General features: G+C 35.4%; 1 protein-coding gene across 2 annotated transcripts in view; it reads right to left on the minus strand.

Annotated features, from left to right (window-relative positions):
* The window catches only part of LOC110457569 (major vault protein-like), a 32,557-nt gene that overhangs the window by 12,109 nt on the left and 5,832 nt on the right, over nucleotides 1-14,616 (minus strand). For both annotated transcript variants that reach the window (XM_021508901.1, XM_021508902.1), the window contains exons 6-18: nucleotides 13,408-13,477; nucleotides 12,476-12,570; nucleotides 11,847-11,913; nucleotides 9,712-9,853; nucleotides 9,080-9,184; nucleotides 8,499-8,592; nucleotides 7,381-7,441; nucleotides 6,840-6,934; nucleotides 5,343-5,421; nucleotides 4,687-4,743; nucleotides 2,966-3,062; nucleotides 2,044-2,123; nucleotides 1,190-1,249 (exon numbers count right to left, since the gene is read on the minus strand). In XM_021508901.1, coding sequence (XP_021364576.1) covers nucleotides 1,190-1,249; nucleotides 2,044-2,123; nucleotides 2,966-3,062; nucleotides 4,687-4,743; nucleotides 5,343-5,421; nucleotides 6,840-6,934; nucleotides 7,381-7,441; nucleotides 8,499-8,592; nucleotides 9,080-9,184; nucleotides 9,712-9,853; nucleotides 11,847-11,913; nucleotides 12,476-12,570; nucleotides 13,408-13,477 — 1,102 coding nt within the window. The remainder of the gene's footprint in view (nucleotides 1-1,189; nucleotides 1,250-2,043; nucleotides 2,124-2,965; nucleotides 3,063-4,686; nucleotides 4,744-5,342; nucleotides 5,422-6,839; nucleotides 6,935-7,380; nucleotides 7,442-8,498; nucleotides 8,593-9,079; nucleotides 9,185-9,711; nucleotides 9,854-11,846; nucleotides 11,914-12,475; nucleotides 12,571-13,407; nucleotides 13,478-14,616) is intronic.

The following is a 14,616-nucleotide window of genomic DNA, read 5'->3' on the forward strand; positions in this document are numbered from 1 at the left end:
ACTATTTTTGTTGACCTTTGTCCATGGAAGGTCCCTGCAAAATTTCATTGAAATTGGTTCAGGGGTTTTGGAGAAGAAGTCGAAAATGTAAATTGTTTACGGACGCACGACGGACGACGGACAAAAGGCGATCGCAATAGGTCACTTGAGACTTTGTCTCAGGTGACCTAAAAATTGTTTCACATTGGGGCATCTTCAAAATCCAAGGGCTCAACCCTCGATACATATACCTTCTCTACACACTTGAAATTATGTCCTTACAAAACCGAAGACTCACGGTAAGCTTTTTGATTCGTTAAAAGTATAAAAGCATAACCAATCACTAGGCTGATACCTGTCCTTTGAAGATTACCAGGGAGCTTCAAAGAATGTCGATTTAACGATTTTGCTGCCAAATGTTTTCTTTGATCTCCATCAATGAAAGTCTACTTTTATAATCCTCAATGTGTTGCGTAAAAAAACTTTGATTTTGTTACGACATATATTCCAGGAGTGTAGAAAAGATATCTATATTGAGAATGGCACTCTTGGATATCAAAGAGAGTGTCAGGGTGAATTGTAACGTTACATAGGATGACACAATAAAGAGTTACATCCCAGTCATCTGTCGATGTGAAAGTTAGATGCATAAAACAAAATATCATAAAAAAATTGTTGTAACTACGTGTTTAAAAATGTTCTTTAGATATCTTTCTCTGATAAGTAGCAAATAATAACTACTTTCTACAAAGACATTGTTTAAACGATATTTTCTTTGTGCATCATTACAGTCATGGTACGAATATACAGTGAAACCAAGAAACCAATCTCATGCATATGGCCCATGGCTGTGAGTATTTCCTACATTAAATTTTATGTATTGATGTAATCCCTTTTTTTGAAGAAAACTTCCAAAGAACACCAGGTTGTACCGATATTCTGTCTAATCAGGACAATAAAGTATATCCCATAGTATATATGTGTGTCCGATTAAATGGTTTTTGCCTACCCTATATTGAAATATAGATTTATTTTTTCGATTCCAATTTTTATCATATTTATTTGCACTTTCTTCTGATGACTCTGTGAGAGTACCTGTGTTCATCATGCATATCGATATTTGTACCAGTCACAGAGACCACATACATTACATCAACATAAAACCTGCTGCAAGTGAATTTGTGTTAATTAATTAACACATGGAAAATACCTCAAAGTGGTTGTTGAAGGCGAGCTGGATCCTTAACCGTGCATGGTCAGATGTCTCTACCTGTTCAAAAATTCAAATAAGTTGCATGACATTTTTTTCATTTTCAAAAGAAAATTTAATTCAACAATGAAATAAAAATCTAAACTAGAATGAAATTGATTTTGAATAACAATAACGAATTAATGCTACTTAAAATTACATTTTTTTTTCCAAATCTGATATTTTGGTCCCATTTGTCAAAAACATGATTTAGCCTAACAACAACTTCATGCAAAACTTAAATCTAATGTAATTTCAAGAAAAATGAAATTCAAAAATGATTTTTTTATGAATAGGGATTCAAAATATTCATCATAAAGCCAGAAACACAAATAATTGTACGCTTCAAGGTATTTCTCAAAAATGATTTTTTGGAAAATTTGTATTTTGTAAATTTTTAAGTGAATCAGTGTTTGAAAAACAGGCCCCTGGCCTTCATTTTATCTGATAAACCGATAATTACTTAACAATCCAAATAATAACAAGAATGAAAACATTGTTTTGGTTTGTTTGTTTGTTAGTGCTTCACGTCCGACTAACAGCAATGGTCATTTAACCCTTACACCTAAGTTGACCACAATGGACTCACCATGATAAATGTATGGTAGAGTCTACTAAAGTTACCTAGGGGTGAAAGGGTTAAGGACGTGCCCTTGACCCCGTGGTGGAGGGTTAGTGATCCTAGATGTCGGACATCTTCATCACTCGGCCACCACGGCCCCTCAAAGCTTTGTCACACCACCAAAGGTTCACTTTTACACTTGAGATCCAACGGCCAAAAGTAATTCAAAATTTCAGAAGTACGGTATACATACTTCTAGAATGTCTGTGATAAAGTCTGGTCCCAGCATCAGACACAGAGATTTCATTGCACCCTCCTTCTTAGGTTTACCAGCTAGAATATAAAAAAAACTCGAATAAAAACTTAAATTGTACAGAAACATACAAACAAATTAATAATAATAATAATTCAAGGTTCTTAGATACATGTACCGCTTTATCACAACCTAGTTTGTAGGTCATCTCAAAGTGGTTCACAAATTATTTTCCCTGGTTATAGGGCCTTTGCAACCAGCCAATATGTTTCTCAACTCCCTGGGGAGCATACAGCCAGTGCTGCCATTTCTAGGTCGCATTTGATTGTGACTATGTAATTACAGATTATATATTTATCGCCAAAAACAAGCCTAATTGGGGGGAAAATGCTGGCCGTCAAAATAAGTTCTTAATTCCTTGCAGTCAAACATACCTCAAAAATAAGCTGTTCCTGAAAAAAGGCCTAATATTCCAAGGAAAACATCATGTCATGAATTGATGTCCTGTGGTCAAACACCAGGTATTTCCAATTGTTACAATTTAAATTTGTTTATTGACATTTCCTGGTTTCCATCAGTATTTATCTCTATCCTTGCTAGTTAGTCTGACAATCATAGTGATCTCATTTCTTGCAATGAAAATAAGCAATTCTTGTCTTACTGTCTAAAAGGCTACGGAAATAAGACTACAAAAATGTATATGATAATAAGCCAGCTTTGAAAATAAGCCCGAGATCCCTTACTATATACAGAAAATAAACCTTAGATTCCTTACTTAAAATAGAAAATAAGCCCGAGATTCCTTCCTAAAAATAAAAAATAAGCCACAGCTTATTATCAAGATTTTAGGGTATATATAACATGCTTAAAGTTCAAAGTACCATACCAGCAGATCAGAAAGTTTGTATCCTTTTGACCTTACCACTTAGGCTGAGGACATTGAAATTTTCGTGAGGTCCGAGGATGACCAGGTCTGGTCCGAACACGACACGTGCTGTCTTCTCCAGGTAATTATACACCTGTTGATGCAGGTAAAAATATTTGATAAATACACCTGTCTCAACTAAAAACAGAAAAACACTCATCTCAAAAATAAAGTTGGATATTATTTTATGGTTACAGTTCAGTTATAAATAAAGTTTTGACCATGTCAACAAATGTCTTTTCTTCTTAATGAATTTTTAAAACTATTCCCAGGATCTCCTTTTTAACCCTGATCATCTGAAGAGTGACAGTTAAGTCATTTTACATGAGATACATAATTATTCATTACAACAAGAAATGGCAATTGTACATTAAAATCATGTATAACTCATTATGATATACCGGTACATACAAATTGTTGAAGTTGTCTCCCTTAAACATCTTTAACTCATTCACCCCTGAAATTTCATAATAAACTATACCAACCTTTGAATTGGAAGAGTTCAAATGTGTCTTCAGGGGTGAATGAGTTAATCAATGAGATGTCCCTCTTCACTCTTTCTGTACCGTTGTCGTGTACACACGACAACGTGTACACACAACAATAAAATGTCATCCTGGTCTCCGTTGTTGTGTACAGACGACAAAATAATGGGCCGTCTAATGCGTTGTCGTGTACACACGACAAGAGACGTTGGTGTAACCTGTCTTGTGTTTAGCTGGTTATCGCACACGACTGTCGCATAATACAATTAATTGTCGCTAAAATCAGCACTAATCAGTTGGAAAGAAATATTTTTATAGGTGCAGAGTACAGAATTTTCCTTAAGTGACCTATTGTTTTCAAATTTGCCACAAGATGTTTGCGTTTGGTGTCTCAAATAGAATCAAGATGGTGGCAACTTTATTCAATATGAACACTGGTAAATTCATCACAAAATATTTATGGACACTTATGGAAGTAAATATGAATATTTTAATATAAGTCTTGAAAACAGGGAATTGTATTGTTTGTTACCGGACAAATGTCGATTTCTCAGTCATAATCAGCTGCCAGTTAGTCATAATTCTGCGAAAATGAAGAAGTGTGTGTCTATGAACAACAACATGAAACAATAACAACATTTGTTCACGTTTACCTGTTTATTTCTTGCAACAGTTACACCTCGTCTAAAAAGTACATTATTAATTTGCCATTTTGATATATGAGCGGGGGCAAGTCTAGTAAGGGCATCCGGTATGGAATCTGGACCAGATTTGCGTTACGGAATCCGGACCGGAATGGCGGTACGGAATCCGGACCAGATTTGTGATACAGAAAGAGTTAAACATCCTAAATTAATGAGTTGTCTCCTTAAACACTCTTAATTAAGGGGTTGTCTCCCTTATATAACATTTTTATATATTTACATAATCATATGTTATTACCAGTTATGTTGATATTCATATGTGTACTTTTAACTTAATAACCTTGTCCAAAATAATCCATTGAAAACTATTTTAAAGCTGTTTAACTGTCAAAGTATTTTGAAAAGAAAATATATGCCACATTGAGTAATCAGCATACATCCTTAAGTCAAGTTGTGTTATCTTTAATTTGATCATTTCTAAACATTACACAATGTGTAAAGTGTTTTTATCTAAAATGACAATATGAAGACATCTGTTGTGAGAAAGCAAACTTAATCTTGTTGACACAATCGTGAAGTTCGGCCTTACCTGTACAGCTGTGTTGCCAGGACAACGAAATGTTACTACATGGCCTTTCCTACGTCCCTATAATCAGGATAAAAAAATCAAATTATTGTTTTTAAACAAAATACCTGTTTAATGACGATGCAGTTGTGTGTTTCTCATTCATGCTAAAATGTCCAAAAATAGTCTCAAATGATTGATTCATAAGAGCCAAAAATAAATATGACATTTCTTTCCACTGTAGGAAATAACCAGCACATTAAGAGACATTTGTTTTACCTGCAGACACATAAACGAATCAGATTCCCAAATGCATGCAGTACAAAAATACATAAATTCATTTTCAATAGTTTGTTTAACTTTGTGCAAGTTTAGGATAAAGAAAAGGCCTGCTTGTTCCACTTTATATCGGCAACCAATATAATGTGGGAGACAAAATATTGCATAATTTGTGTTTAGGTTGGTGTCCTATGCTTTAATTTCAGAACATAGAAAAAGTAGATCTGCAAAACTCATTGCAACAATGTACTTCAATGACTCTCTGGGTAAATATCATTACCATTCACTTTACCCACAAACTTTGTTTCGCTGTGTGATCAGTTTTTGTTGGCGGTCTGTGCGTCTAGCAGAACATCTTTAAGATCAGTCTCTATATCTGGTTAACTCTGTGATCATCTTACCTCGAGTATCTGTGGGTCTATTGATTGTTCAAAGTAGGCCATCTTCCTGATGTCTCCTGACCCAGAACCTCCTCCTTGTCTGTAGTAACACAAGGGTAGAGTCAGAGACACAAAACATAGCAGAAATCATAAATATTAAGACAAACAAAAGGTCCAAAGTGCCTGTATGATTCACCTGTCAAGAAAGATTTTTTTTACCTTGATTTGATTACAGTAAAACTGTTATAATGCCACCCATCAAACCGCCAAACCTGCATACCGCCATTAATTTACTCATAACGGATTTCCCCAACAATAATGCACCCGTTGTAATGCCAAACCCACATACCGCCATCATATTTCCAAAACAATTGGTTAAAATCACACATTTTTGACTTCGTTATATGTCGCCAATTGGAGTTGAGTACAGGTATATCCCGATGACAGGGATGTTACGTACGTGTGTACATTGTATTGTTACACGTGACTGCCGACTGACCAGGTAATCAGCTGTATGTTTTGCACTCTCAATAATTTGATATATTAAATTCCATTTTAGAAAAAAAAAAGGTATCCTGAAGTAAATTTCTTAAATTTTTTAAAGTATAAGTTCAGTTGGTGTGTGAACACTTGGGTTTAAAACTGTAAAACCGATATACCGCCAAACTCATTATACAGTGGAACCCACTTATTATGATATCGGTTATTATGATATTTTCTCCGTGTACCGATTTTTCCTTCTTTAACTAAGCAAAACAAAATTGTTTAATATGATATGGTCAAAGGTGGGACCCCGCTTATTATGATATTTTTTCCGCCGTGAATGGATTTTATAAGGTAAAAACTCAGATAAGTTGTCCGTGTGAAAAAACCTTTACAAATAAACAATAGGTCCGGCTAACTGTACATCTCCCCAGGTGATCGCCTGTCCACTCCAGGTAAATTTTTCACACCTCGCGTCCACAGGGACCTGGGAATTTTTTACAGCTATATTTGGACCTAAACTAAGATGTTATAAGAGTATTTTACATGTTAATGAGGTTTAGATTGACTTTCGGTAAAAATGGCATCCCCAATGATTATAATATACGGAGAAGGGAGGAAAGCTCTTGATGTCGAAATGTCGACCTCACCGAACTTTCTTGCATCAAAAACAACATTTCTAGTTGATCTACAGGAAAATGCTTAGTACCGTTTGGAAAGTTGGATAAGTTTTCTTTTAAACACTGTTAAAATCTCCCTGTGCCTGATGTTCTTATAGGTCAAATCCAAGCTTTTCTATTCTAAATCTGTTCAGTCATTTTTAGAAAGTAAACTTTGAACCCTTTCTTGATCTATTGTTCGTTTAAGCTGAATTTTCAAGAATTATCAAAATAAACTTTTATATTGACATCATATGACGCCCTGAAGACAAGACAGCATTAAGTCATCAGTGGTTAGGAAACAGTTGACACACTTCACAATTCATCCCTAAGTCATCTCTAAAATCAATAAACAGTATCAGACTCGTCTTCTTACTTGAGGAGAGTTTCTGTATCTTCAGGCAGGACCTTTGTCCAAAGTTCTTCGTTCTCCGTCAACATGTACGACTGGGGTCCCATCTCTGCCCTCACCTGTAGAATACACCACATATAAGCAGATGAGAGTAAAAAAACAAAAGATTACCGCAAAACTTTTTTTATATCTTAAATCAATAAATAATACAGGTACATATGTATATGCAAAATCCCATATTATTTCATATAATAAATACCAATGTAACAGCCTGTCTGATTGGATTATTTTGGTGTGATAAAGAAATAATTGCCCTTTTGGGTAGTAAAACACGAATCTTTGTTTTCCTATTATTATAATCGTGTTTTGCAAGGTTGCAAATATGAGAAATAACACCTGAGAGAGATACAAACTACAGTGTTTAAAAAGATACAATAGTAAATTTTGACAATGGTTATTGAATTTGTATATATTCCACTGCTAGAAGCATAAACTCCAAAGTTTATAACCAATCAGAAGGCTAATACTTAAGGGAATCCTCAAATATTTTTGTTGTATATTTTACCTTGCCGGTCTTCCTATCCTGAACATAGATGCCTTCATTTTTACTTAAAGGGATCTGTGTCCTGAAAAATAGATTTCATGATCATTAGTATAATTCACCAAAAAGACTGCTGAAGAAGTTAGTCCAACATTTAGTTTGTTTGTGTTTTAATTCCTATTAACAACTTTAGTCATTTAAGGACTTGCCAGATTTTTGTGGTGGAGGAAAACCGGAGTTCCCAGAGGAAACCACCAACCTAGTGTGGTAGCCAAAACCGGAAACTGCCCACCTTGGCCTTGAAACCTTAACCCATTGGTAGAGGGCTAGTGGTCACAGATGGTCAGATGCCTTAACCACTTGGCTGATATGGTCCCATGGTCAAACATATCAGCCTTAACCACTTGGCTGATATGGTCCCATGGTCAAACATATCAGTCTTCGGAACAACAAATGTTTTTTCTTAAGATACAAAGTTTTTCTTTTGCTTCAATCTGTATTAGGAGGAGGGCCTAAATGTACATATCTCTTACTTTAATATTTTTTACCTTTGTTAACACTGTATTTACACTTGCACTGCATATCCACTCTATTAAACTACCAAATAAAGTAAGTGTCTGTAGCACAATGAATGCAAAAGAATTGCGGTTCATTCATTAAGCTCTTGGTCATTGTGACTCTTGACTCTTAACAAAGTTGAGTAGCTTCAAATCAAACACTCAAGTGCTGTTCTGTCAATATCTCCCTTGAAGGCATCAAAGTTATCAGAGAAAGCCTTCAAACAAATGACTAATTTTTTGGAGTGTTAATAAAAAAGATTAAACATAATATTTTGTTATTGTCATACAAACACACTTGTATGTATTGTTGTGGCTTCCTCTTGTATCTGTTGCCTAACAGTTAATTATTTACCCTGTCACCCTATGTAACTTGAGTAGACCATTTATGCATTGACATGGATGAGTCCATTATTGTCTACAGGGGCAAAAGGGTTAAAGTATAATATCTATATATAAGTTCAAACATTTGACAAAGGTAATTTCATATACATATATATATTCAATGAAAAACATACAACTTTTTAAATGTAAAGATTGACATCTTTTCCATAAAAACTTGAAAACAGACAACTCTCTGAATACCTTTTGTCAACAACATTGACATGTAATGGCGGAGTGTAGTCTATTGGGCCGCGTATCATCCAACGGTCACCTGGACTTCTCTTCACGGCCTTACCTGGGTAACGAAATACAAGTCTCATAAACAAAATGTTTACAAACACAGTAATACATTGTTGCTTGATGAGCATATTTTTCATGCAGGTCATATTCATATTGTTATTATTATACATATCTACATAAAGTTAGGAAAACAAATATTTGATTGCTTTCCTTGGCAAAATCTAAAGAAATTGTAGAGGGATGGCTAGAAATATATATTCGGCAAAATATTCTCACAAATTATTCATGGATACACTGTAAATGAATGTTCCCAAAGAATCTGCAGATTTGTGAAACAGTTCACCTGATTAATTCTACATTTCAGTAAACATGTGAGGTTTCTTACTCCCAAAGAAAACTCACTCTTGCTGAATTTTGTATTTCTAGCAGGTGAAAGTGTTTTTTGTCGAATTTTCTCTCATCCATTCAAATACTATGAACTTTACTTGAGATTTAATATTTCCTTCAGTATCAATGTGTGAGGTTTATTTTATATACAGTACCTTTGCCTAAAACTTCCATTATATATTCGTCAGCCTGAAGTACCAGAGCCTCATTATCAGACAAGATGTATGCACTTTGAACTTTGCCGTTCTCAAGGGTTTCGCCTGCAACATAAATACCAGAATGTAACAATAATTAGGAACTTTCCTCTCCTCGTTGAGAAAACCTTATATCAAAACTTCTGTTCATCAATGTCGAGACAAAACTAATTTCCAAATGTTTTTCCAGAAAAAATATGACTTTAATGAATTGGTTTTTACAAGGATAAATCTTCAAAGATTTTTCAAATCAAATAACAATATTTCAAAGGTATTACTAACTGAAATTACAAAAATGTTTTTAACATGACATCATTATCTTTCTTTTAGAGTATTTGTTTATTTATTTGTGTTTTGTGTCCTATAACCAGCTATGGTCAATTAAGGACATGCCAGGTTTTGGTGGTGGAGGAAAGCAGGAGTACTCAGAGCAAAACAAATGACCTGGCGGCCAGTACATGGCAATTGCCCTGTGTAGGGCTTGAGCCCATGACCCAATGGTCAAGGTCTGGTGATCATAGACGGTCAGACACTGTAACCACTTGGCCACCGCGGCCCCTTTTTGGAGTCTAATATGAATTAATATTACAAACCTGGATGGAGGAAAAAGCTGCAACATCCGGTACGGAGCTCCCTCTTCCCCAGCTGTGGTTTACAGTTTTTGTCCACTACATCCAATACGATACAATACTCTCCCTTCTTCACCACAATTCTTTTTTCCTCAGACAATATTGTCTGCAAAACAAAATACAGAATTCTATTTTGAGTATTGTTTTTTTTTGGAGTGGTACACTGGATAACACACTCATCCTTTATTAAGACAAAAGGTTTTCAAATTCCTAATCAGACATGAGAAGGCATTTGATCATCTGCCCAGACTTTTATCTGGGTAACCTTGTTTCTTCCCTTATTAAGACCCTCTATGTGCTTTCATCCATTAACGTAGATAGGAAGTCCTTTTTCCTTATTGTTGTAAAATAAATAAAGTTTATACAGGTTTACGAAATAAAAAAATTATCAGGAATTCAGCCCAAATGAGATCTAGACTGTTTCATAGCACCTGGACACTGGGGTACTGGTAGGAGTGGGTCGACCCCCGGTGTCGAAGGCAACCTGTGTTGACCTCTAAATAGGGTCTTTAAATGATTCGATAGACAAAGGTTTATTTCAGAACAGCCCTTTATCTAATTATCCAGTTGTGAAGTTCAAATATATGTGATATTATTCCAGGCAAATCCTTAGAAAAAATAAGTTGTCAGTCTCAAATTCAATGTTATATGTTTGCCTTTGAAATTTTATAACAATTACACTCTAAGAGAAGTGGAATGGATACATTATCTTCAGGATTTCAACACAGTTTATTGAATAGATTTTTTATTTATTTTATTTTATGGAATTTGATTATTATTTATTCAATCTTGTTGAATATAGCACCACCCTTTTTAAACAAATTCATCATACTCTAAGTTTCTGTAGTATACCTAGGGTTATTAAGGCGCACTCATCGTTATTTACCAGTACAGGGCAGTGGCGGATCCATAGACCTATCTGGGGGGAGGGGGGCATGTGGGGAAAACTTCAGGAAAATAGTGAAAATACATGATTTTTAAAGAAATTCTCAGGGTGGGGGGTTCCTGAAGCCCAAAAAAACCCTCTGGATCTGCCACTGCAGGGTAGAATCAAGTTTTACAACTCATGTGTGTTTCCACATTTTATCTACTGTAGTACTATAAGGTCTGGCTGCTCTGCAAATTTGATGGATAAATTGTTTAAAGCTCAAAAGCAGGCAGCACGTGTTATGCTTGATGTACCATATGACACACCTTCGTGTGTTATGTTTTCAGATCTAAAATGGTTACCTATTGAGGAAGTTTTTAGATTTAAGAAGCTGTGTATGTTTTACATATGTATTCATGGCAAGGTACCAAATTATTTGTGTGATAATATAACACTTGTTAAAGATGAGCACACAAGAAATACCAGACATTCAAATGCAAACAATGTTGTTGTCCCTAAGCAAAGAACTTCTTTTTATTCAAAACAATTTTAACATCTGGTGCTCAAGCTTGGAATAGTCTACCAACTGATTTAAAAGACATTCAACATTTAAATTATTTCAGGGGCAGACTCATAAATTATTTTTTGAATTCTTAAACTATCATTTTTTTTATATAAATCTACATATGTATTTCAACTCCTGCTATATTAGCGTAAAACCCTGGAAAATTTTACTGTTTGCTATATTAGCATATATGTATATTAGGCATTATGTCATTTCGTGGATTAACCAAACTTGTGCACATTTTAAATTGATATGAATCTGTGATATTAATATACAAAACCTCTTATATATTGATGTATCTTACTCACCATTAGTATGTTCTACTAATTTTGAGGATGTGGTAGATTAGCCTTTGGCTGTACATGTATTATCCTCGTTAAATGAAGTTTATTATTATTTATTATTATTAATGCAGGTGGTCTCTTTACACAGGTGGTCTCTTAATACAAGTTAATTTCCAAATGAAATATATAACTGCAATGGGGAAATTAAAAGTGGTCTCTTAACACAAGTGGACTTTTAACCCCAAAGTCACATTTGAACCTTACCAAATCAAAGACTGGGCAAGTCCATCTTAAAAATGTAGGGGTTAAACGATCAGTTATATATTCTAGAGCTGTGTACTTTGTAATTTGCACTTTTGACCAAGACTTCTATAATACTGACCACTCCTATCTCAGGCAGGTACTGTTCCAAGTCCTCACCGGTCACCAGCCATTCCTCACCTACCAATCTACAAAACAGAATCAGGAAATAAGAGGCACATTGGACCTGTATCTGTCACTTTTTTTGACTAAATCAGAATCTCATTGATAGTTTGATTGATTCCGCTGTCACATTTATCTCTGAACCAATTTCGAGATGAAAAGACAATTGCTCGAGTATTTCATAGCAGAATAATATATGTGATATTTGTGAAATAAATGTCACTCGGAAAATGAAATATAAAGTCACTGCATGATGACTTACTTGTACTGGCCAATAAACAAAATTCATCAAAATACTGACAATTTTTTTACAAATCATTCCTGAAAAGAAACTGATACCTTGTAGAACTTTTATGAAAATCAAGATAAAATGATAGAATGTAACAGGGCCACACCAGGTTTTGAACCTTGCACCTTATGTCTAAATACAGTCACTTAAACAAACTGAGCTGCCTGACCAGTGGATCTGTCCCACTGCACTTTATAATCAAACCAAAATTAAGGGGAGACTTCTATATGTTTTAAAAACTGTAATGGAATTCCCTAGTGTTTAGCATGCAGTGGATCCTAAATCAGAACTGAAGTTACCTTTTGATGCCCTGCCTGTCAGTAATGGAGTGTGTCGCTTGTAATCTCAGGCCTTGATCGGGTGTCAGTGTGACCTGTTTCTCCACACCCAAAACCTGTAACAATGGCAATCAGCATAATTGCTGTATTTATCTTGCAATAACCCCACGCCTGGCATTAAGCTCACACATATATATTGCAGTTTAGCAGCAATGCTACAAAATACTATTTCATTGTCATGTTATAAGACAATCCCTTTGTATTGACTTATTGCATGAGTAAATGTGATAACTTAGTTACAGTATATATCATATGGTAATGGTATTTTTATTTTCATTTTCCTCACTTATGATTTTCAAACAATAATGTATTGATTTCTAAAAAGATATATCTCTAAATTTTCTTTAGAATTTTGATTCACATACATACTTATGTATTGCAAATGAAAATCAGATACAGCAAAGATTTTTTTTTACAAAGGGGCTACTAAGATAAACACTCCAGGCTGCAAATGCCTCTTCATGACTGTATTGTTTTAAAACAACAGTGCATATCATAGACACACGTTTTGACTGAATGAGTAACAGCAGATAGCTCGTCCAATTTGAAACTTTTAAACCGCCATCATGTTTTGATGAAACTAGATGCATACCTATCAGCTTCTAGTTTAAACATGTTTCTAGGGCCATTTTCCTTTAAACGGTTGAACCGGTCGGACCACAGCTGTTCGTTTATTAAATAAGGTTGGACCTAGTAATCTGATGCTGCTTTCAGGCAAGCCTTGTCAAAGCCTTGACAAAGCCTTTACAAAGCCTTGCAAGGCCTGCATAAACATTTGCGATCCGCCAGGATTATATACCCGAAATTGATACATTTAAAAATGAACAAACCGGTTGTTCTGCATAAACAAACGGTTCCTGGGTTATGTCGAGTCGATGTTTGTTAATTTTTACCTTTTCATATACGTCCGGGAGGTAGTCTCCTGTCGTGTAATGGATCCACTCCTCACCGGTCACACGCTCCCTTTAAAGAAAAATCTATCAAGTTGACATGATTAAAAGAATTTAATAAGTAGACCTTTTTATGACACCAAATAGTACTTAAGGTTTTGTGACGGGAGAACGTATTCAAAAAGAGAGCCACCATTATATTCCCCAGCGGAAATCTTGCAAAATTCTATTTTTAGTGTTAGTGACCTTGACCTTGAGCCAGTCATGCCCAGAATTAACACGGTTTTTGACATTACAAAGGGCAACAATCAAGCTATCATTCAGACTACTCCAACAGTGTTAGAGGTTTCCACGGCGAGATACTTTATACAGGAGCGTAGTCGGCAAATTCATATCCGATAGAAACAAGAGGCCCATGGGCCTTAACGGTCACCTGAGTCCTACAATATTTATTTTTGTTGTTGAAATATGTACCAATTTGAGTAAAAAATAGTATAATGTTAACTTAACTTTGTCAGGACCATGAGCTGATCATTCCTAGACCAATTTTAAGTGAGATCGGCCTATTAGAACTTAGTAGCAAAATAGCGGCCATGGCAGCCAAATTGTATTTCTGATTGACCCGAAAAATAACAACACTTTGTCAGGACCATGAGGCGATCATTCCTACCAACTTTCAGTTCAATCGGTCCAGCAGAACTTGACTTTAAGTTTGAAATAGGTTTTCAAAATGGCGGCCGTGGCGGCCATATTGGATTTCTGATCGACCCGAAAAATAACAACACTTTGTCAGGACCATGAGGCGATCATTCCTACCAACTTTCAGTTCAATCGGCCCAGCAGAACTTGACTTTAAGTTTGAAATGTAAAATGTTAACGGACGACGGATGACAGACGACGGACGACGACGGACGAAAACGGATAGCAATAGGTCACTTGAGCTAAAGCTCAGGTGACCTAAAAAGGCATACCAGCGGCCACTTATGTTATAGGAGTATCATTCAGACAAGAAAAACCATGTCAAATTCACTTTTTAGCAACTGTTAGAATTCCCATGATTCTGTGTGCCTATTCTGTAGTGCACTTCTGGCGATGTTATTGTGATATGAGTACTACGCCAGAACATCACCAGAATATCAACGCTAGGGCGGCAATATTCTGGGCATTTCTGGCAACACGTTCTGGTGAACTGATTTATGTGCAGCGGTATTG

Source organism: Mizuhopecten yessoensis, unplaced genomic scaffold (assembly GCF_002113885.1).
Source record: "Mizuhopecten yessoensis strain PY_sf001 unplaced genomic scaffold, ASM211388v2 scaffold9253, whole genome shotgun sequence".
Lineage (NCBI taxonomy): Eukaryota > Metazoa > Mollusca > Bivalvia > Pectinida > Pectinidae > Mizuhopecten > Mizuhopecten yessoensis.